The sequence below is a fragment of the Mustela lutreola genome, chromosome 3 (assembly GCF_030435805.1).
Source record: "Mustela lutreola isolate mMusLut2 chromosome 3, mMusLut2.pri, whole genome shotgun sequence".
Taxonomy (NCBI): domain Eukaryota; kingdom Metazoa; phylum Chordata; class Mammalia; order Carnivora; family Mustelidae; genus Mustela; species Mustela lutreola.
The window spans coordinates 164,749,926-164,773,330 of NC_081292.1; the positions used below are offsets into that span (position 1 = coordinate 164,749,926).

Genomic DNA, 23,405 nt, shown 5'->3' on the forward strand with positions numbered 1-23,405 from the left:
TGCCCAAGGTCCTTTTGTCCTTATGCTGGGCCCTTGTTTCTCCCTGCGAGCCACATAAGGTGGAGTTTGCAAACGTGGCTCTCAGGGGTCAGGGCAGCGTGGGGCAAAAATCAGACATCTGCTTGGAAGACATGGTGGTGTGGGTATAACTAGCTTCCAAGTTGTTGATTTTGTCTTTTTCATAAGAAAAAGGAGGGAAAAGGTGGGGGGGAAGTCCTGAATTCCATATTGGGTGTCTGAGGGGCTTTGCGGGTCTGGGAAAAGGAACACAACCTGGAGTCTTTCCTAACCTTGTCCAGAGACTTTCTCAAGTTGTTTGTATTCTCTCCCCAGATTAGATGGGGGACAGTCCTATGGTCTGGGTTCTGCAATGTCCTTTGTTTTCTAGAATATCACTTTCCTGATTCCCGGCTTCTACCATGGCATGGGCCTCGCATGTGACACTTCCTTCCCATTGCCAGACCTGGCCGACCAGAGTGGGCCTGGGGAGACAAGCGTGGGCCCCCGGCAGAGCCGGAACTGGGCTGGCACAGGCGTGGGTAAGGCCAGCCTCCCTCACGCAGGTGCACACAGCTCCATGCTTCCGAGGGATTGGGAGCGGTGGGCTCGGGGCAGGGGCATGCTGGGCGGGTGGAGAGTGGAAGTGAGTGGCTGCCAGGCTGTCATGGTTTGAAAGTCCTCTGTCACTCGTGGGCTTTCCGTGTTCCCAGGGGATGGGACCAGTATGCGAGCACAGAGAGGGTCCTGGGGGATTTCCTGTCACTAAGTGCCTGGCTCTAGGACAGAGGAAGCTTGTGGAGAGTATTTGATGAGTAGATCTGTGTAGCCTTACATAGCCTATCAAAGCAACCCTTAAGTAGTCCTAGCCAGATATGCTCCTTATGATTAGCCCTGTGTACTTTTAATTTAGCATTTTATGGTGCTTCAAGTCTCCATGACATGAACATTGTAGGGGACAGGGTGGGCACATGGCTCCCGCCCTGAAGGTTCCCTTTGACTTTGAGGCACCTGGGAGGATGGACCACTCCAGGCATGCATGGAGCCCGTGCCTGTGCTCCTGGGAAGGCACTGGGACCTCCTGCAACCCTGTTGGTGCTCACCTTTCTGTGAACAAGGAGCCAAGAGGAGCTGCTCCCCAGTTCTGCTTCAGGAGTGCTCCTAGCTGGCAGGGCCCCCCTCTGCCAGTGCCCTCTCCCTGGGCCCTGCCCTTGCAGCAGGCCTAGCCAGGCTGGGGGGGCGGTGGTGTGGGGTGTGTGTGTGGTCTCAGTGGGAGGGAGGGGAAGCAGGAAATGAAACAGCTCCTGGAGAGCATCAGGCAATCCGGAGTCCCCAGGGCGCTCTCCCGTGGCCCTGTCAGAGGGTGGCGATATTGGGATGCCACTGAATGGGGCAGGCTCAGAGCACCCTTGGAACACATTGCTTACCTGCCGTCACCACAGGATGGACTTGCTGTTTGAATGAACACACACATGGGCGTGATATAGTCCCTGAGGGGAAAGAGGGGCCACACGAAGTCTTATCTGTCTCTGGACTGTGCTCTCGGGGAGATGGTTTCAGTCAGGTCCCCACACCCCAGGCTGGGAGGGGTGGTGTCCATGCTCCACGGGTTGCTTTTGAGGCTTTAGAGGTTAGATAGCAATGTTTTGTTTTATTAAATTGAGTTAAATTAATTTTTTCCAAAGATTTTATTTGAGAGAAAGAGAGCACGAGCAGGGGGAGCAGCAGAGAGACAAGCAGACTCCCCACTGAGCAGGGAGCCCGCTGTGGGGCTCAATCCCAGGACCCTGGGACACACAGGGATAGCCTGGAAGTAGAGGTGACCAGTGTTCAGGAGGAAGAGTACAGTAGTGGGAGGACGTGCCGTCTCAGGGCCCAGGGGACTGAAGGGGCCCCTTGGGAAGGTGGCTTTTAGAGAAAAACCAGAGGAGGCAGGAGAGGCATTCCGGGGATAGCGAGAACTTCGGGTGTGGCAGGGAGACCAGAGGGCTAGGCCCCAGAGGCTCTGGGGAGAGTAGCAGCAGGTAGGCCAAGACTGTGGGATTCATGGTGGGGACATTGATGTTTACTTAGAGCTCGTGGCAGATGAAGGGACTGCTCAAGCTGAGGTGTTGGTGGGATTCTGCTCACTGAAGGTAGGGCCCAGGTGATGGCAGCAAGGGGAGCAGGGGCTGCTGGCCCCCATGGCATGCTGCAGGGTCATGGGAGGCAATTGGTCTGGGACACACTGTGGACATGGGCTTGCTGGAGTTTCTGAAATCAGGTCGGGGGCCCCCCATTGCTCATATGTCATGGGGAGGAGGGGAGATGTGTTCAGCAGATGTGTTATGGATGGCCACAGTCTCTTCTGCTGTTGCCACTAGAGCCACTAGATCCAAGAGCTCCCAGTGCATCTGTTGGAGGGCACGTTTTGCCAGGAGGGGAGACCCTAGAGCCAGTGGGAAGAAGCCAAGAAGACTTTACTGGGACCTGGACCCAAGCAGACCCTGGAGGCCACCTCCCTTCTTCCCTCCCATGTCTGCCCACTCCAGGGTAAGTTGTCTGTGGGAGGCACGGGGTGCTGAGGGTGAAGGCCGGGGGGGAGTAGTGACAGAGCCCCTAGCAGCCATGCTCACAGCCTTTGGACACCTGCTGGGTGCCACTTCTGTATTCCCTGGTGTGGTGTGCAATGGCCTCTGGGAGACTGTCCTAGTCTGTGCCCAAGGAGACGTGAAGGTAGGTTCCAGGGAACTGATAGAAGCCTAATGTTCTCGTGTTAATAATCATTTGTATCTGTTCTCTTTGTGTATTTTGAATCACAAAGTATTCCATGGAGAGTAGAAAGTGCAGAAACTGCAGCTGAGCAGAAATAGGGGCTTCTGCTCCTCCCTGGTGAGAGACCATAGCCTGTGGTAGACGGTGTTTTTTGTGGTTTTCAATTCGTTTTCTCTCTTAATCTCTGAGGCCCAGCATACACTAACCTGCCACCCATGGTCCTTTTCACATGCGCCCTCACTGCCCTGAGGCAGGATGGAGGTCACAGGTACCTGTCCTTGAACTTGACCTAGGCAGTCCCTTCTTTCTGGCTCCTTTGGCTCATAGTTTGGTTGGTGAGATTTATCCACATTATTGTTTTTCATTTTTCTTGAAATTATTTAAAAAATCTACAATGCCTGGATATGTGGGGTTTTTTTTAAGTATAGCAGTAATAGTGAGAAGTGCAAGGTTTGGTGCCTGGCTCCCCACAGGGGCCTCTGTCAGCCGTAGTACCCTGCCTCACCGTGGCCCTGGCCCTGAATTGTCCATTTGCGCTCTTGCGTGGCTGCTTTTGCTCCTGCAGCACAGATGGGATTGCAGTGCACTCGTGTTGGGAATGTGTGCGCATCACCTCCTGTTGAGCACATGGCTCACAGGTTTGCATGGATATTTGCCTGCTGACACGTGTTATGGTGCTTCCCTGCTGTCTTTGGAGACCTCAGGCTTTCTGCCCCTTGCCCATGGGACAAGCTCTCTGTGCTGCGTGCCCATCTGCAGAGGATGGGGTCCCACTCCCCTGCCCAGAGGGTGCTCACTGCTTCAAGATGGGGCTCCTGTGTGCTCTGCCCTGACCGCCGCTCTGCACACTGCTGTGTGCCTGCTGAGACAGCACCAGCGTGTCCCACCAGATGAGCCAAGTCCTCATTCCTCTTGGGTGGGGCATGGTGTGATTAAGTTCTGCACCAGCTCCGCGTCACTGTCAGAAGCCCTGGTGCTGGCTCCCTGGTCACTCATGTGGTCACTGATTACCTCATTCACTCCCTCATTTGTCATTCATTCATTTCCTCCCTTATTCCCTCCCTCATTCATTTATTCACTCATTCATTTTCTCCCTTATTCCCTCCCGCCTTCCCTCCTTCCCTCACTCACGCACACACTCATTCACTCCCCCATTCTCTCAGTCAATCTCTAATTCACTCACTCTCTCATTCATTCACGTAAAGCTCATTCATTCATTCAGTCCCCATTTCACGCATTCACTTATGCACATGTTCATTCACTACCTCATTCATTTACTCCCTTATTCACTTGCTTATTCATTTATTCACTCCCACCTGTTCATTCACTCTATTCCTTCACCATCCACATGTACATGCTCATGCTCATTCACTTCCTCATTCAGTCATATTCACATGTTCACTCACATACTCATATACTCATTCACTTATTCCTTTACTCCCTCATTCATTCACTCACTGATGTGCTCACTCCCTCACTCACTCCCTCATTCACTCACTCACTGCTAGCTCATTTACCTACTAACTCATTCATTCTGTTATTCACTCACTTATTCCCTTGCGTACTCATTCATCACTCACGCAGCAAACATTGCAAAAGACTTGAAGGCTCATCCCTAAGACATAATTCTTTAGCAGAAAATGAGCTGGCACAGTAAACCAGTGAGACTGGCAGGTGGGAAGGCAGGTCAGAAGCATGATGTAAGTGGTGTCTTATGTCCAGGGGACTGGGGTAGTGCTAGCTCCTGATTCTTCCCCAGTTCTCCCAGGAGACCTGGGAGTTCAGCCTTACTGCTTGTAGCCAGTTGGTAATGAAGTCAAGATTGTTAGACTGTAGGTCAGGTGTTGTGACCTTGAGTGAATCGCCTCTCAGACAAGCTCAAGGGTGTCTCAGGTCCTCATGGCACCTCTGCTTAGGCAGTTGAGTAGAGTGGAAGAGGGAGGAGGAGAGGAGCCTCCCCTGTACTTAAAGTCTCTCCCAGAAGCCTACTTATTGCTTCTAGTCTTTACCCTGGCCAGAATTTAGTGATGCTCCCGGCTCTGGGGAGGTGTAGGGATGGGATGTGGGGGCAGTGTCACCTATGGCCTGCCTGACCCCACACACCCATCTCAGAGGGTCAGCCTGCCCACCCTGGGTCCTGATGCCACATGCCCACCTCGGAGGGGCAGTCCGAACTGCTCTGGGGCCTGACCCCGCGTGCCCACCTTGGGGCTTTTCTGCACTGCCCAGGGTCTGACCCCACGTGCCCACCTCGGAGGGCTTCTCCACACTGCCCTGGGGCCTAACCCCCATGTGCCCACATCAGGGGGCTTCTCTGTACTCCCTGGGCCCGACTCTGTGTGCCCACTGCAGAGGGGTGGGCTGCATTGCTTAGAGAGGGGAGTGAAACCTTTCTGCCTCATCTTCTGACCTTACAAAAGATGTGCTGTTCCCTGGGGACTGGCATATGGCTGGTCATTTCCTGGGGTGGCGTGGGACGAATGGATAGAGATACAGAGATATAGCAAGAGACATAGATGATTTTTGCCTGACCTCTGCATGCCCTTGTCCCACCTCTCAGTTTTCCCAGAAAACTGCTGTTGCCCCTCAGTGCCTGGCTCATAGCTCCCTCCTCTGTGTGTTGACTGTGTGTTGGGTCCTTCTCCTCTGTGCCTCTTTACAAACCTCTGGTCACCAGCACTTCTGCCTCTGGTGAGGCTGGGCATGGCCATATTCTGTGGGTCTTGGTGCTGGCATTGGGCCTGGGGCTGACCCCAGGCAGGAGCTCAGTGGATCTGTCATGTGGGGCAACCATGGCCAGGCCTGCTGCAATGGGGGGGGCCTCCACCTAGCACCCTGGGCTCTGTGATTGCCCTTTGGCTCTGAGGTGGCCTCTCCCTCAGTGGCCTCCCTGCTAAGCATGCTTGTGAGCTTGTGTCCCAGCTCTTAGGAACCAGTCAGCCCTTGCCCTGCATGAGGCCTTGCCCTTGCAGCCCCCTCCTTCTTGTGCCAGACTCTGTTTCCTGTCGGCTGTGACCCTGATGGCATTTGTAGCCAGTCACATGTCACCATTGCATGGTGCAAAGAATGCACAATCTCTTTCCTTCCTGCCCGCACCCCCAGACCCCCTGTGGGTGGGCCAAGGCCAGCTGCACAGCTGTCAGGAGCCCCATGCACCACGAAATGAGAATGCTGAGCAAAGCCCTGAGCACATGGTCCTGGGTGCTCAGTGCTCAGCATCTGGGCCAAATCATCACCAAATGGTGACTTATCTGTGAGTTGGTCTTAGTTTATGGTGTTAAATGCTTTGTGCTGGTCTCTAATACAGGGCAATCCATGTGATCTCTCCTCTTGATTCTTCCGTGGCCCCTAAGTAACTACGTCATCCATGTTATAATTCTCAGAGTGGAAAGCATCCTAGAAGGAGGCCCACCAGCCCAGGAATGGTCCTCACCTGAGGACCAGCGAGATATCCCAGAAGGAAGCCCACCAGCCCAGGAATGGTCTTCACCCAAGGACCAGCGAGATATCCCAGAAGGAAGCCTACCAGCCCAGGAAAGGTCCTCATCCGAGGACCAGCGAGACATCCCAGAAGGAATCCCACCAGGCCAGGAATGGTCCTCATCTGAGGACCAGCGAGCCATCCCAGAAGGAAGCCCATCGGCCCTTACTCAACAGTCATCACCCAAAGACCAGCCAAATCCTCTCTTGGAGAAAGAGGATTCTGCAGCCCCAGAGAGCCTGAGACAGGATCTTGTGGAAAGAAGTGGGTCTGACCCAGTTGACACATGGATGTCTGCTTCCCGTGAAGCATCTGAGGGCAGGAGCGGGCAAGCTAAAATGAGTAGGCCGTATCTGGAGGCACAGCCAGAGTGGACAAGTTCGAGCAGTGCCCATCATTCAAACTGTTGGGTTGATTCCCTCATGTCCAAGCCCTATGCCGCAGGCAAGCTGGCAGGGGAGGGCCTCCTGCTGCCCTGCCCTGGATATGGGGGTGAGCAGAGCACGCAGTCAGGAAGCCCCCCTGGGACAGCGCAACTCCCGTTCTCCACACCTGCCCTAGATGAGCTGTGGGTGGCTGTGGAGAATGACCGAGAGGAGCTACAGACTTGCTTGATTAAGGAGCAGCTGTCCAAGTTGAGCCTTGTGGGACCACTGGGTGTCTCCTACACCGAGCTGGCCCCAGCAGATCACCCCCGATGCTCTGCTTCTGTGTCCTTGTGTGACCTGGGAAGCAGAGGCTTGTCTAGCCGAGGGGGCAGCTCTTCAGCCTGCTATGCTCTGGCCACGGACCTCCCTGGTGTCCTAGACACAGTACAGGCCCAGGAGGCTGATGGGAATTCTTTCTCCTGGAACCTCAAGGAGCTCTTTCTCGATGAATGGACAGATCGAACTTCCTCCAATTGTTCCTGCACCACGATGGAGATTGTGGGGACGCCGTCTCCTTTGCCGGTGGGCTCTGATGCAGACCTGAGTGGTCTGCACCGGCGGGGATCTGATGTTCTGGATGACCGAGAACTGTTGCTCCTGACCGGCACTTACTTCCATCTTGGGGAGGCTCGGCAGTTTCACGAGAGCCATCTGGTGCCGGATCCGGTAGAGCCCTCTGAGATGTGTCTGGTGTCCTCGGAACACTATGCAGTCAGCGGCAGAGAGAGCCATGCCTGTATCCTTCCCACGCTGGGGGCTGGCCCCGTAGATGTGTGTCCAGCAGAGGAGCCCAGGCTGAGCTTCCAGGTCACCTCAACGCCTGTGAGAACGGACAGCCCAGCAACATCTGGGGCCACCTGCGTGCGCCAGGAGATCCAGGAGGGGACCTATGCCGGCAGCTGCCACCACCGGGACGGAGCTCAGCTGAGTATGTGCTGGGGGGCTTGCCCTGGAGACCCCAGGGGAAGCTGCCACGGAAGCATGGCATGGCCGGGGCGGGGCCTTCCTTGTCCTGTGCTCTGATGCCGCTACAACCCCCCCACCAATAGTTTCAGCTGTAGTGTGAGGGTTTTGTAGTGATAGGTCATCTCTTGAAAAATTAGGGATTAGAGTTATAAGTGCATGGGAAGGGCACAGCCTGCGGTCCCAGCTGCTTCTGTGTCCCTCCTTGCAAGCCACTGTGTGTACCATGGTCAACCAGGGTGGCCCCTCGTGTGCTACTGGGCTTCAAGCTGCTGCTGCCAGGTGCATTCTGCTCCAGGAGGGGCGTCAGGATCATGTCCCTTTACTTGCCTCTTGGAGCTGATTGATTATCTTTGCTGTATTTTTCTCCATATTTCCCTAACTTCTTAGCAGATCCGTGTCACGTTAGCCAAGTTGTGTCCTTACTGCTGACTTCAGGCTTTCCCCCTAAACTTTAAAAAGTTATGCAAATATTATATGTTATTTGTACAAAGACTAGAAAATGACACCAAAAAGAACATAAAATCCCCTGTAAATGCCCCCTAAAGATAACCCCATGTTTGTTCTGGTGTATATGTTGGAGGCTGTGAAAATACCCATGCATGTGCAGGAAATGGCCTCGTATGAATGTTCATGTGTGGCCATGGTCAAGGCCGTCCACAGACCTGGCAGCAGAAGGCAGACGTGGTGCAGGGTAGGGGGTGGTGTCCAATGCGGGTTTCCAGGCTTTTCCCTTGTCCAAGTGTGGGTGTCCCCGCCCCACCCTGTGTGGGTACTGTGGGGGACTGCATCCTTGGCCGGGCCGGGCTGCCGCTGCTGTGCTGACCTCCCCTGCCCTCCAGGTGTGCAGTTTGAGGTGAAGCGGGTGGAGCTCCAGGGCTCCTCGACCCTGTTCTGCTGCTGGCTCGTGAAAGACCTGCTGCACAGCCACTGGGACTCAGCCACGCGCACGCGCCTGCTCCTGGCCAGCCTGCCCAGCTCCAGCCACTCCATGTGCGAGCTTTCTGGACCCAGCGTAGGGGAGGTAGGGGTCTGTGCTCAGCTCCTGCCTCGTACCTACTGCATGGTGTGGGAAGGGGTCCTGCCTGGCCTTTTTGTCTTTCTTTCCTCTGCTTCCTCTGGGATGGGAGGAGGATCCTTCTAGGGCTTTTCCCCTGTGCTTGCTGGTGTTCTGGGTGAGTCTGAAGCCATACGTGAGATTTGAAACCTCAGTTTGCCCTGTGTGCTGGGTGGGGTCTTGGTGTGTGCGCCAGTTTGGGTGGACTAGGAGAGCACTTCTCAGGCCAGCCCCCCTAGGACACAGGAGGAGCAGGGTGCGGGAATAGGGGACTGGTGACATGGCTCTGCTTGCTCTTCCCTGTTTTCCTCTGGTCACATGTGGCCCCTCAGGCATCCCATTTCATCTACAGATGCTCAGAAGCAAGCCCTGGTTTGAGGAGCCTCCGAAGGCTATGGAGCTGGAGGGACTGGCGGCCTGTGAGGGTGCATACTCCCACAAGTACAGCACGCTGAGCCCGCTGGGCAGCGGTGCCTTTGGCTTCGTCTGGACTGCAGTGGACAAGGAAGCCAACAAGGAGGTACTCGGGCTCTTGGGCCGCATTCAGTAGTGGGGACCCTGCTCAGATGCAGCCATGGCCTCAGTGCCTCTGTGTCCAAACTCTTGGATTGCTGTGACAGGAGTCCTCTGTGGAGCACCCAGCACACGGGCCAGCCCAGGTGGGGCTCTGGCCTTGGAGGGCCCTTCCGCCAGCACACATAACCATGCCCAGCCGTCCTGCTCACCACTTCAGATGCATGCTGAAGTGTCCTTTCACTGTGTCCTTTCACACTGTGTCCTTTCACTCAGAGGCTGATGTTGGGGGTAGATTTTCAGGCGGAGACCTAGCTGCCCTCCTCTCAAGTCCTGTTGGGATTGCACTTGTAATTGAGCGTTTTGAGATTTGAGGGAGTTAATGTGGTGGCACTCTTGCTTGTCCCTGTAAATACTGTGACACTACCCAACTGTTCCTGTGCTGCCTGCTGAGTTCGGGGTGCCATGCGTGCGTGGGGTCCTTTGACCGCATGGGGTCTGATCACTTACCGCTGGCCTTTACCCGCTGAGTGTCCGTGTTAACGCTTTTCCTTCCTGCACCCGTCTGCCTGGTTCTGACATGTTTCCCGTGGGTCCTTCGATGTTCTAGGTGAGTGGCTAGTCTCCTGCAGGGGGCCAGCTCTGTCTTTCCTTCTATGTAGTCTGTAGCCCCCCGGCCTCTGGGACCCACAGGGCCGTTTTCAGGAGCAGGTGAGCTGTCGGCTCTTCTGCCCGGTCATCGTCAGCTGCTGTGGCTCCTTTCTAAAGATTTTATTTATTTATTTGAGAGAGAGGAGAGAGAGAGAACGCATGCAGAGGGAGAGGCAGACTCCCTGCTGAGCAGGGAGCCCGATGCAGAGCTTGATCCTGGGACCCTGGGATCATGACCTGAGCTGAAGGCAGATTCTTAACTGACTGAGCCAACCAGGCACCCCTGTTCTGTTCTTGATGGAGATCTTCTGCTGGGGATATTTCATTTTATTTTCAGCTCACTGAAATTTTTCTTGAAGAATGAGTATTGAGTTCTATCAGATGTCTTTTCAGCCTCTGTTGAAATGATCATACTCTCATTTTCTTTATTAATATAATGAATAACACTAATCAACTTATACCCATAGAACCAATCCTTGGTTATAATATTCTTTTAATCCTTGGTTATAATAATTCTTTTGGTTTGCTAATATTTTTACTTGGGATTTTTTAAAATTTATATTTCGTGCATCAGTTTTCTTTCTTCTTCTTCTTTTTTTTTATATCAAAGTTGCAAGAGGCTGGTAGAGTTGGAAGCCTTTTTGCACATTAGCACGTACAATGATATATCTGCGGCTGCTTCTGTTCCCTTGGTTGGTCTGATTCTTTTTTTAAAAATTTTTTTATTTATTTGACAGATCACAAGTAGGCAGAGTGGCAGGCAGAGAGAGATGGGGAAGCAGGCTCCCTGCTGAGCAGAGAGTCTGATGAGGGTCTCGATCCCAGGACCCTGAGATCATGACCCGAGCTGAAGGCAGAGACTTAAACCACTGAGCCACCTAGGTGCCCCTGGCTGGTCTGATTCTTGTGTCCATGCTCTCTCATCTTTGCTAGACTTGTTAAAGAATTGTCTGCTTTATTCATCAAATATGTGTTTTGTTTTCTTATACTTTCCTTGAGTTAATTTGGCTATATTTCCAGCGTATTGGGTTGAACATGGTTGTTGGACTGTTACTAAGTAACAGGGCGCTTCCAGGGTACGTCTTCTGAGCCCACGTTGGTCGCCTTCCTGAGGCCGTGGTGTATGCTGCTCTTGCTGTCACGTGTTTATAGGGTGTTTAACTCTCAAGTTTTTGTTGCTGTCTCTAATCTCTGTGAGGCAGCTCCATTCTTGATTGAGTCAGGAACCTGAAAGGCTATAGGGTTTCTGTAGACCTCTAGACCTCAAGGAAGAAGAAAGAAACCTAGGAGCTCTTCTCTTGGTTTGAAAAGAAACACACGAGTCTTTTTGCATCTCAGAGCCCAGAGATGCCAGCTTCAGTGTTATGAGGCCCGCAGATGATTCTGGAAAGCCGTCCATCAGAACATGGCCCCGTAAGGGTGAGGCCCACCATTGGGGGACAGAGCACAGTTCTGGACGCTCAGTCCGTGGGGCAGTTGGTGGCACTGCTATCCTCACAAAGCAGTTGTGGTGACCCACGACCTGAGTGTCTCTCCCAAGTGTGTAGATCTTTATATTTCTCTCAGCGTGTTCTGTGGTTTTTGGTGAGTTTTTGAAACCTGCATTATTTCCGTATCTGATTTCTTGCCTTTCTTGTGTCTAGTTTTCTTTTTTTTTTTTAAAGATTTTATTTATTTATTTGACAGACAGAGATTACAAGTAGGCAGAGAGGCAGGCAGAGAGAGAGAGGAGGAAGCAGGCTCCCTGGCTGAGCAGAGAGCCCGATGCGGGGCTTGATCCCAGGACCCTGGGATCACGACCTGAGCCGAAGGCAGAGGCTTTAACCCACTGAGCCACCCAGGTGCCCCTCTTGTGTCTAGTTTTCGTTTGCTGGAATATTGGTTACTAATAACATGTGGGTGTCACATGTCATGTCCTCACACGTATTCTGACTGGTTTGTTCCCCTCATGTGTTTGTGGCGATCCACACGGTTTCTCTCTGAGAACGTGACCTCTGCTCTGTGGCCTCTAGCATGCTTGTGAAGAGCAACCTGGTGTTTTTTCTTTCTGAGTTTTTTTCTTTTAATCTTTGGAGTTCAGAAATTTCCTTAGGATGTATTTCTATGTGTGTGTGTGTTCTTTATTCATGCTTGGCACTTGGTAATACTTTGATCTGAATGTTTAAAGCTTTCTTTACCTCAAGAGGATTTATTCTTTTGTTCTGTTAATCCTTTTCCTTCTTTCTAGCTCTGTACTTTGTCCCCAAAGCCTCCTGTAGTTGTGTTCTGAGGCTCCCAGCAGCAGCCTTCCTTCGCCCCTCCTTGAACCCCGCAGTGGGGTGGGCAGCAGGCCTCTCTGCCTCCAGCCTTGGCCTCCGCACCCCCCACCTGTCCACGCTCCCGGGTGCCAGGACGTTGGCCTTGCTTCCCTCGTCCTCTTGCCTTCTCTCACGTGCCTCCTTGGCCTTTGGAATCAGGGAGCCCTCTCTTGGCACCATCTTCAGGATTTGACCGCTTGTCAGCACTGATGGCTGGCGCTGAGCCATCCCCTTTGTTGCGTGGTCACCGTGAGGCCTGACTGGGCGCTGCGGATGCCCATCTCTGCCTCTCCCGCCTCTGCGTGCCCCCTCCCGCTGCCTGGCTGCCCCTCCGCCGGGCCCCTCGTCCCTGCTCACCCGAGCTCAGCACACACGTGTTGGCTGTCCACACCGTGGATGGTGAGCTCATCGGGCTGGACTCGTGGGTCATCTTATGGGGTCTCCAGCGGAAGCGTGGGGCGGGCCTGACCTGCAGTTCCTGCTTACTGTGTGCCCCCAGGCCCCATGGCCATTCTTCCCCAACAACCAGTGCTCTGCTGAGTGGCTTATGGTGCTCGTCTCCCTGATATGCGGCCTTTCAGCACTGTGAAATTCCTGTGTCCTGTGATGCGTTTGCTTGTGTTGCTTTGTCTGTTGGTTTTGTTGGGCTCCCCTCAGCTCTCAGACGATGCGGTTGATAGCCTCAGTTTCTGTTTTCCAGTTCTCCGACCTCCTCTTTCATTTCCTCTATCAGGGCTCTACCTCTCAGTTGTGACCTGGGGGTGATGGGGTTTCTGAGGGGGACCTGCCCCTAGGTCTCTGGCCCAGTTCATGGCCACTCCACCATGCGCTTCCGTCTCCTCAGCCTCACCCTTCCATTCCTTGTGCTGTGTGTGGGGGCGGGCTGGGTTTCTTCTCTCCCTTCCCTGGGATTCAGGGGGAGGCCCACTCAAGGTTTGTGTCTGCGGAGCTGGCGGCAGGCGCCACACTCAATGGAGTGCCAGAGACACGCTGGCAGCCACTTTTCCCCTATCTTCCTCATAGGTGGTGGTGAAGTTTATTAAGAAGGAGAAGGTTTTGGAGGATTGTTGGATCGAGGATCCCAAACTTGGGAAAGTTACTTTGGAGATTGCGATTCTGTCCAGGGTGGACCATGCCAATATCATCAAGGTGGGGTGCCGTTTGTCATTTAGTGGTACCCTGACGTGACTCCCATGAACTGTTGTTAAATATGTTGTCCTGAGGGCACCTCAGCAGGCCCAGACTTGACTTTGTCTTTTTCCAGGTTTTGGATGTATTTGAAAACCAAGGGTTCTTTCAGCTGGTGATGGAGAAGCACGGCTCTGGTCTGGACCTCTTTGCCTTCATTGACCTCCATCCCAACCTTGATGAGCCCCTGGCGAGTTACATCTTCCGACAAGTGAGCAGGCTGGAGCCATGCTGGGGAGATCATGGGCTTGGGCTGGGGTCCCGGGGCTGCCGATGTGATGGCTCACATGTACTTCTTTCTGTGAGCTGGGATCTAGCCTCCAGATTTTGGATTTTATGGAGTAAGATCTATATTAAGATACATGGGGGAGCCCAGATGCTGTCCTGGACTGATGAGAGAAGTATGTTTAATGACTAAAACTTACTTATATTCATACAGTTTCCACACCAGTTGCAAAACTTAGGCAATGAAGCGATCAGGTTAGGCTTCGAGGCCTGTGCATCTGATTTGAGCCCTCGTCTCTCAGCAAGAAACCATTGCTAAGTTGTATGCAAGGATCATTACAGGGCTGATGAGGGAAGGCTGTGCGTTCAGTCCAAAAGAGCCTCTGAGGCACCCACTGTGTATGGGATGGTCTTGTGCTTAGTGGATAAGAGCAGTCCTGCTGTCCAGCTAAGTGAGGTAATCAGGAAAGGTTGAGATTCTAGCAACCTTGTTTCACAATGTTTATTTTGGTCTCTTTCATGTTTGCTTATGTGTTGATCTTGTCCAGTTATTATTTTGTTGGTATGGGAGAGTGACAAGCAAAATAGAAAGGCATCCTGGAGATAAAGAGGCTGGGAAGAGGGTGGAGAGGAGACAGTTGTTCCTGTGAGTTTTTAGGAGAAGGTTAGGTGTCCCAGACTATTCTTAGCTCCCTGGAAACAATGGAGAACTACCTGGAAAGGGGATATTCATATATACTGTTCCCATACTTGCTCACCAGTTGTTTCCTGGTGAGGACTTGATATCTAATGCCAGTTTGCGTTAAGTTGACATTTCTTACTCAGAGCTATAAATTCCTAGAAGCTATTGGATTTCTGATATTAAGTTTCCCAGGCACCTATCTATAAATTTCAGGCATCATGGTTCTGCTCAGACTGTCCCCTTTCTCCCTCTTTCTGTGTTGCAAGATTATATACCCGCCTATTGTAATGCATGGTAAAAATTTGTTTCTGAAATCTTCACGGCAGGCAGACTGTTAAGATGTAACAAGAGTTACTTGTTGAAAGCTGCTTTCTCTGAGTTGTTAATTCTGGGGTAATTGATTTGGTAATTATAGGGTCCTATACTTTCTAAAAAAGTCTATTCCAAGTAGTCCCTCTGTAAATTTATATATGTAAGTGCTATTATATGTAAGTAGGGATTCACAATTTTATAGAAAAATATCATCATATGCCAGTGTCTACAAACGGTGCCAGTGACCAGCCCCAGGTCCAATGTGTCTGGCCATTCACAGACGAGCTCTACTGGGCGACAGGGGTACCTGAGGGCCTGCGGGAGGAAGGGCTTCTCTATCTGGACTCAGGTTCTCTTCAGATCTTTGTGGTGAATCCCTTGCTGCCTATTAATAAGCTTCCATGAAATTTTCACGTTCATCGCAGTTTCTCTTCTCAGCTGGACCCTGGCATGTATGTGTGCGTGTGTGTGTTTATGTACATACGTGTGAGTGTCTGGGTGTGCACACGTGTGTATCTGTGCATGCATGGTTGTGTAGATCGGTATGAGGGTACGTTTTTGTTTGCATATATGTGCATGTAAATGTGTATTTGTTTACTAGTTGTAAGTTAATTAATGGGGCACAGTTAACCCACCATTAACTATAGCCTCTGATTCAAGGGTATTCACTTGTAAACATAAAATTGTCTCTAATCAAAATGACCATGTCCGTGAAGACACTATGTTGATTGGTATGATTGGTGTCCAAATTGTGAATACAGTCATAAATTTTACTCATCTCATTGAAACTTAACCGGAAGCTTCCTTATGTTCATCTCTGTCATCAGACGTTGTGTAGGCTTCTCTGGTCTGGACAGACAGCAGTTGTCACTGTTCCCTTCCAGAGTGGGGACTGTTGCACTTGGCTTGCTGGAACAAAGCCCATTTCCAGGGGAATCACTTTACATGCCTATGGACGAGAACCCCATGCATGCTGGGGCTCAAGTGGCTGATGCCGGGGGCTGCCCTCCGAGAAACCGCTAGAGATCAGAGGCAGGGGTTTGGAGACGTGGCTTCCACTCTCAACTCTGCCCCTCAATGTGGCATGAACTCTGGGCAGGACACTTTCCTTCTGTGTGAACCAAAGGTGTCATGCTCAGTCTTTCTCTAGGGCCGTCTCCCATTTCACAACCAAACCACACTCATGGAAGCACCCACCACGTGTCTTTGTAGCTTTTGCTTGTGGTCCATGTGTCCTTCCTCCCGAGATTGTCACTCTGTGTGTTGAGGGGTGAGTGACGCTTGTCTGTAGCACACGGAGAGAACCCAAAAATCACGTATTTGTGCTGGGGGACAAGTGGGGTGTTTGTGGGAGGGCATGAAGTGTCAGTTACGCCAGACGAAGTCCTATTTCATAGCTAACGTTAATGTGTTGTATACTTAACAATGTGCTGAGTGTCCTTACTGCTACTAATGAGAATAATGAAATTTTAAGGAAGAATCCCACCCTGGTGCATGCTGTTGCTGGGGGTGTAGCCCGCCCGGACCTGCATCATGGCGGCTGAGCTGGATTGGGTCTGCATATCCAGGATTCTTTCCTGCCACTAGTTCTTGAGGAATTAGATAAGAGGTGTTTTTCTTTGTTGTTTGTCCTGTTTTCAAGTTAGTCCTTATCTTAGACGCCTGTTTTCCTTGAATTGCCTGGTTGCAGCTAGTGGCAGCAGTGGGCTACCTGCGCTCCAAGAACATCATTCACCGGGACATCAAGGATGAGAACATTGTCATTGCTGAGGACTTCACAATCAAGCTCATCGACTTCGGCTCTGCCGCCTACTTGGAGAAGGGCAGGCTGTTTCACACATTCTGTGGGACGATCGAGTACTGTGCCCCTGAAGTCCTCATGGGAAACCCGTACGTACGGTGCCAGGCTGTGGCCAGACCTCACATCTTCTGGGGATACCACAGGACTGCTTGGTGTTTAGGTGGGAGAACAGTTTCCGCTGGTGCCTCTTCATGACACAGGCTGTGGAGTGTTGATAAAGGTCTTGGTCCCAAGTGGGCTGACCGGCAAACTATGGTGGGCTAAGGGGAGGTAGGCCATGGCCACTGCTCTTTGTAGTGTTACATTCTCAACTCTTATGTGTGTTTGGAGTTTTATGTAATTGGATCTTTGAGAATAAGATGAAAGATCAGGATAGGAGGCCCAAAAGTTGAGACTCTTCAAGTAGGAGGAGAGGGTCTCTCTTCAGCTGGGTTTAGTCATGGCGATGACAGGCACAATAGCCAATTCCAGTAACAGGTGGCTGGGCTGGCAGCCCGTGACATCCAGCATCAAAGGCACAAGTGCCGAGGACCCACATCGGCCTGGACCTATTTGGCCTTCCTGCTCCCACCAGGGGGACAGCGTGTCCCTGCCCCAGAGCCTGCAGGCTGCTGGGGGCCCTGGGCGATGCTCAGGAAACCCTTCTCCTGTTGTCTCTATGTGCACCCAGAACCACCAATAGGACATATTGAAGGGGGTAGTCCCGGAAGGGCCTTGGGAGTTTCTCTAAAGATGTAATTTGATCAGCCTGGTGCCCACAGCATGCTGTTGGCTGCTGTCTTGTCCTGTAGTGGCCATTGGAGTTGGAGAGGGCCACCTGTCCTGTCCACAGGACCCTAACATGTGCTGTGTGGCTTGTCTGTTCCCCGCCGCACCCCCTGCACCCAGACTGGGATGCCCCCATGGGGGAGCGCAGGGTGATGGTGCCTCTCAGTGCTGCTCAGAGACCTCCGGTCCTCCCCAGGGTGTCCCCATCTTCTGGAGCACCTGCCCTGACGTCTCTCTAAACAACATGAAAACAAAGTGCTGAAGGAGGTTTTCTTGCCATCGCTCCTACGGCCTCTTGTCTTGCACGTTCCTCACGTCTATCCTCCTGACTGCCCCCCATCCTGGTCTCCGGCCTCATGATGTCCTGGGCCCTCTCCTTGCTCACAAGTGTCTCTCAGCCATGCTGTCTGACTCCGTGGTCTCTGATCTCTGGGCCAGAGCTGAGTGACCAGCCAGCTCCCGGGCAGCTCGGCTGCAGTGCCCCACTTCTCTATAAAGTGAAGTTGCCATTTCTTGGGCAGCTGTGAGGCTTAGGGTAAGAGCGCTGCCATCTCACAGGTGCCAGTGCACGGGAGCTGGGTGAGGTCCATCCTTACACTGACAAAAGATGGCAGCAGGGCCCCATTGTACCCTGGTCCCCAGGCGGTTGCCCAGTTGGCCCAGCCTGGACCCCTCTGCCGCCTCCTTCACCCTCTCTAGGTTGCTGCTGTTGCCTTGACCCTCCTTCTGCTCCTTTGAGGACTGGAGCCTACCCTCTGCTGTGCCTTCTCTCCACCTCCTCCAGGAACCACCCCTATCAGGAGGCGCTCTGCTCTCACGTGCTATACACCCTCTTATCTGGTGGTGGGCATCTCTCAGCTGCCTGGATATGAAGCCTTGCTTTTGTTTCCTCCCCAGCATGTGGCTGGAGCATGGCTGGCTGGGGTGGAGGTGCTGGAATGGAGGGTGTAGTTGAGAAGGGCCACAGAACACGCTGGGGGCCACTGTCAGGGCCGCATGTGGGGCGAGCCGAGCCCCAGTATGGCCCGAATACCACCGCCACCTCTCCCTTGCAGATACAAGGGGCCAGAGCTGGAGATGTGGTCCCTGGGGGTCACGCTGTACACGCTGATCTTTGAGGAGAACCCCTTCTGTGAGCTGGAGGAGACCATGGAGGCCACGATCCACCCCCCATACCTGGTGTCGGAAGGTAAGGGCGCCTGGTCCCCCTCCTTGAGCACAGCGACTCTGTCCATGCTGATAGCCTCGTTGCTTTCTTTCTAGTCGTCAAACACTAATCTGAACAGAAGGGTAACTTCAATGTGACTAAATCCTCACGATAATTTTTTTTAAGATTTTAATTATTTATTTATTTATTTATTTGAGAGAGAGAGAGAGAAAGCACGTGAGCAGAAGTGAGGAGAGGACCAGAGACTGAGAGGGAGAAGCAGGCTCCTTGCTGAGCAGGGAGTCTGATGTGGGGCTCGATCCTAGGACCCTGGGATCGTGACTTGAGTCAAAGGCAGACACTTATCGCAGCCACCCATGTGCCCCTGGTCTCTCTTCTTATAAGGACACTACTCCCATCACGGAGCCTACCTTCATGACTTCATGTGACGCTGACCACTTCCCAGGCGCCACTGGGGGTTAGGGCTTCACCTAGGGGTGGGGGCAGGTGTGGAGACAGTTCAGTCCCTAGCAGCCTAGAAGAGGGTTTTTGCACCTTTGCTAAAGTTCGGGTTCCCATGAACCGTGCTTCCTGCAACATGCTGTTTCATGCACAAAATCATTCCATGTACTCTTTCACTGCATTCTCAAGATACTCCTGTGGGATGGTGAGGTCAGAGCAGCCTGGTTGAGGAGACACCCACATTGTTATAGGAAATGGAACTCAAATCTAGACCCAAGGCTGAGGCTCTTAGAGCCCATGCTGCCTCCCGGGGTGACAGTGCAGGGCTTGCCTGTGGCTGCCTCCCTCTCCTCTGAGCACAAGAACCTCATGTCATTGGAGGCTCTGCATGGCCAGCAGGCTGAGCTCTGGAAGCTCTGCATGGAGGTTAGGTGAGCAGGGTATGGGAGGTCCTGAACTCAACGCTTTCATTTCAGAGGGGACAAGCATGTCCTGTGGCTGGTCTCCACAAGTAGCTGGGCCCGTGTGCCCGAACCCCCAGTTTCTTGTCAGTGGAGGTTCCCAGGCCACTTCTTGTCTAGTCGGAGGTACTCGCGGTGGGCAGACCTGGGACCCGCTGCTCTGAGATCTGTTCTTCTTGAGCCCAAGCCCGGACCCACCATTGGTCTTCTGGCCACATGCCTAGGGTGGGTCTTTATGTCTCCAGATCTCATGAACCTCATGTCTGGGCTGCTGCAGCCTGTCCCTGAGCAGCGTACCACCCTGGAGAAGCTGGTGACAGACCCCTGGGTGACACAGCCCGTAAATCTTGCTAACTACACCTGGGATGAGGTGTGTCACATGAACAAGCCAGGTAAGATACATGACATGTGCAAAGAAGGTAAGGAAGATTTTTCCCAGGTGATCTTCCTGGGTCTGGGGAGGAGGCAGCTCCCTCCTCCATGCTGTCCTGGACACAAATGTCAGGGCCTGTAGCTGGCTTGTTACCTGTGGAACAAATGGGGCTTGATTCTGTTCCAGAGGTCCTTGAACATCACTGGGTCCATAGAAGGTGGGTGAGCACCCAGGGGAGCCCCTGACAAGGAGGCACGCAGAGGAGGGGCTTGGGGCGGGGGCCAGAGGGTTTGAGAGCAGCCAGAGGTGGCCTAAGCCAGCAGAAGGGGAGGGTAAGGCTGCAGACAGTGAGTGACATGCTCTTAGGGGACCCAAGGGCCCCTGGCTCTTCCAATGAGGCTCCTGGCTGCAGAGGTGGGTGGCAGTAGGCCGGTGTGTCTGGCTGCCGCTGCTCAGGGTGGGTGGACCCAGCTGGTGTTGGGGGGTCCAGGCATAGACTCCCCGCAGCACCCTGATGGGGGCTGGGGACACTGCAGCAGTGTCAGGCGAGTTCTCAAGAGCCCTGCCAATGTCTTTTGTTCCTAGAAATTTTATCAGAGAGAAGCAAGTGTCTTAGAATCTTGTGTTAACACCGATACATTGTCGTCTTCTTTCTCAGAAAGCGGAGCGCTGTCCGGTGTGAGCCTGGAGACAGAGAGCAGGTGTGCCAGGGAGGTGGCATGGGCGCTGGAGCCCTGAGGGGCCTTGTGCCCTACGGGAGATCCCTGAGGAGCCAACTCCAGTTCTCCGCTGCTCTTCTTCATTCGCTCGGGATCAAGGTGTTTTCAAGCCCCATCCAGGCAAAGGAAGTAAATTCGCAAGCATTAGGCCCAATTCACTTTATAAAAACTCCCGTGCAAGTTTGAGAAGTGCTAGGACAAAAGCCAGTGGTGTTACCAGATTTTAGGTTTATAAATAGACTTGGAATTCATTTTTCACATGACCTTGGAAAAGCATTCTAGTGTTCGGTTGAGTTTTGCGCTGTTAAAGGGCTTTTATTTGTGAACTTCAGAGTCTTTAATCTTTCTGATTTTGTATATATACATGTGTGTTTGTTTCCCCTGACTCGACATGTGCTCATCTCATGTGTGGAGTTTGTAGAACTGATTAGCCAGATGACCAGACTATTTCATTAACTTATTTTTTTGAACACTTACAAATTAAAGTAATTTTGTAGTGAACCATGACTATGACTGTCTGAACTGTTCCACGATACTGGTGTGGGAAGCGTTTCATTTACGTTTGTGTACCCGCACTTGCCCTCACTGGAGAGGGTTCAGCCTCCATCAGCTTGGGGGTCCCTCTCCTGGTTTGGCCCCGAGCCCCTGCCCCTTGTTCAGTCTAAGGAGGCTGGGTGGGGACCAGCTGTCCTTAGGCACTTCCCTTCTCCTCTGCTCAACTGCTCCAGCCCACTCTCTGTCTGGGTCCTGCTGCTCACCCTGACGCCCTCCCCACAACCCTCTGGATATCCAGCCCTACGTCTGTGCTGGACATCCACCCCTGTCTCCTTCCCATCTGGTTCAGGTGCCTGGGGGTCTCTAGCACACTTAGATGTCTCCTCCCTTCCAGGCTCCAACCCATACTGTCTGAAACAGGATCAAGAAGCTCAAGGAGCAGGTGCAAAGCAGCCTTTATTTGATCTGTGTTGGAGAGGAGGGAGTGGTTAGAAGTAAAAGGGAAACCTTTCATTCTTTTCCTTGCTAAGAAAAGAAGAGAAGAAAAAATCCAGACACCCCCACCCGCTCTCCACCACGCCCTCACTCTCCGCAGGTTGAAGACTCTGGCGGAGTCCTCAGGAAAATGCTCATGGGCCATGCAGCTTTGGTCAAGTTCTGTGCTCGTTTTCTGCTGTTGGTTTGGGGAGCACTCGGCTGTCTCTCAATATCTCAGGACGCCCAGATAGCAGTTGAGTTAACTCCCGACCTTGAGGTGAGGGGCTACCACCCTGCCCTTCCTTTGGAACTCATTGCACGAGTCCCTGCCCTCCGAGAGACTGGCTGATGTAGCAGGGGGAGAGGCTGCAGAGTCGTGGATTTCAGGAGCACATTTTGTGAAGTGCGTAGTAAGAAGTGACGTTTACTTTTCAGAATTCAAGTTAATTTCATGATATCCTAAGAACTCTTCTCCAGAGTGAAAAAACTAAAAAGTGTTTTCCTTGTAGTATTTACGATGCTTGTAACACCTTTAACAAGTTACAGATGTACAACGCCCTACCCAGGCCAAGTGCTGGCTCTCCGGGGACGGGCTTACAAGAAATAGTTCTCCAAATCCATCCCACGGGGTGACAGTAGGTCCGGCGCCCTGAGGGTGTTCCCCGCGTCAAGCCTCAGGCGGCAGGTCTCCGTACGCGCCCGCTGGGAGCCCAGATGGCGGCAGTTTCCGCGCCTCACTCCCGGCGCCGGTTTCCGGTTTAGGCTCGCGGACGGGCTCCATCCCGGGGTCGGATGGCTCACGAGGGGATCTTTAAAGTTTCGAATGTAAAGCACAAGTTTATTCCGAGGTGTCGACAGCTGGACATTTGAAGAAAAAAGCTGGAGTGACAATCGGCGAACAAACCAGCCTCCCCGGCGGCCGCGGGGCGGGGACTCTGAGTTTCCGACTCCGAGTCTCGGGGCGGGGCCGGCGTAGTGCCGGGAGCGCCCGCCAGGGGGAGGCAGCCAACGAGCGGGGAGGGAGCCCCGCGCCCCTGCGTACCCGCGCTCCGACGCGCCAGACCGCCCGCACCGGTGCGGAGCGGGTGCGAGGGAGGGCGCTGTGCTTTTGCCGTGCGGGGCGGAGAGCCCTGGAGGACGAAAAAGCCGGGCGGCGCCGGCAGGAGGAGCAGGGGCGGGGCCGCGGCGGAACGCGCCTTCCGCGCGCACGCGCTTGCCAGCGGGAGGGCGGAATGCGGACAGCCGAGGGCGGAAGCGCTTGCCGGGGGAAAAGCGGAAGTGCGGACCGGCGAGTCGCCTTTTGGAGGCCATGGCGGCGCTCGGCCGGCAGGTGAGGTGGCGCTCGGTGCTGGGGCTCTGCGCGGTTGCGGAGGAGCCGCCGCCGGGTGTTTTTTCTGGCAAGCGGAGCCTTCCCGGCGGCTGGGTGGAGGGAGCGGCGGGCGCGCCGATAGGACGGGAGCGCGAGAGCGTGGAGCGCTCGGGCGCTTGGCGTGGGCATCTGACCGGTCCTGTGGCGCGGGGTCTGTGGGGCGGGGTCCTGTGGAGCGGGATCCTGTGACGCGGGTTGTGTGGAGCTGGGTCCTGTGGCTCCGGGTCCTGTGACGCGGGGTGTGTGGAGCTGGGTCCTGTGGGGCGGGGTCGGCAGTGTGCGGACGCGCGTGAGGTCCCGGGCTTCAGGGTGGGAACCAGCTCGCCCCCTCGCTGTTGGCCTGGGAGTGATTGCCTGCTGTCGTACGTGGGACATAACGACAGAGAACGAGGGCTTGAGGGCTTCTCGGAGATTCGCAATCTCTGCAGAAAAGCAGGCTTCCGGGAGTGCGGCTCCAGGGTGGTCTCTCCTGCCTGGTTTTACCACCACATCATCTCCTACGTTCCTCCTGCAGAAGCCTCTCTGCTTCCTGAGTGTTGAGCCGGGACTTAGGTTTAGGGTGCGACCCCTTTTGTGAGCGGTCACGTGAATACTGATACACTTTGGTTTCTGTCTTCCTGCTCCTCTATTTTCAATTCAATCTGCTGCACCAGGCGCTGCCCCTTAGAGGGTAGAGGAAAAGGACCGGCACACACCCAAACGCCCTTTACTGCTGGCCTTGGGATAGTTCTCTTCTGCTCCTCCCTGCTATGTCCCCTCTGTTAGGGTTCCAGGAGCTGGTAGAG

General features: G+C 53.5%; 2 protein-coding genes across 10 annotated transcripts in view; both read left to right on the top strand.

The window, feature by feature from the left end:
* The window catches only part of PASK (PAS domain containing serine/threonine kinase), a 37,351-nt gene extending 16,551 nt beyond the window's left edge, over positions 1-20,800 (top strand). For 3 of the 6 annotated variants that reach the window (XM_059167439.1, XM_059167438.1, XM_059167440.1), the window contains exons 8-18: positions 389-539; positions 2,361-2,529; positions 6,135-7,588; positions 8,466-8,647; positions 9,033-9,200; positions 13,165-13,290; positions 13,406-13,540; positions 16,239-16,438; positions 18,173-18,306; positions 19,433-19,579; positions 20,219-20,798. In XM_059167439.1, the coding sequence (XP_059023422.1) occupies positions 389-539; positions 2,361-2,529; positions 6,135-7,588; positions 8,466-8,647; positions 9,033-9,200; positions 13,165-13,290; positions 13,406-13,540; positions 16,239-16,438; positions 18,173-18,306; positions 19,433-19,579; positions 20,219-20,298 (2,946 nt within the window). In that variant the 3' untranslated portion in view covers positions 20,299-20,798. Of the gene's footprint in view, positions 1-388; positions 540-2,360; positions 2,530-6,134; positions 7,589-8,465; positions 8,648-9,032; positions 9,201-13,164; positions 13,291-13,405; positions 13,541-16,238; positions 16,439-18,172; positions 18,307-19,432; positions 19,580-20,218 lie in introns of those variants that run through there. The other 3 variants (XM_059167437.1, XM_059167436.1, XM_059167441.1) reach the window with 3 other exon arrangements.
* A 1,466-nt stretch (positions 20,801-22,266) lies between these two features.
* Positions 22,267-23,405, top strand: part of MTERF4 (mitochondrial transcription termination factor 4) — a 61,903-nt gene continuing 60,764 nt past the window's right edge. For 3 of the 4 annotated variants that reach the window (XR_009351954.1, XM_059167457.1, XM_059167459.1), the window contains exon 1: positions 22,461-22,581. Coding sequence is in view for 3 of the 4 variants with exons in the window: in XM_059167457.1 (XP_059023440.1) it covers positions 22,561-22,581 (21 nt within the window). In the remaining variant the exon portion in view is untranslated. Of the gene's footprint in view, positions 22,582-23,405 lie in introns of all 4 variants that reach the window. The other variant, XM_059167460.1, reaches the window with a different exon arrangement.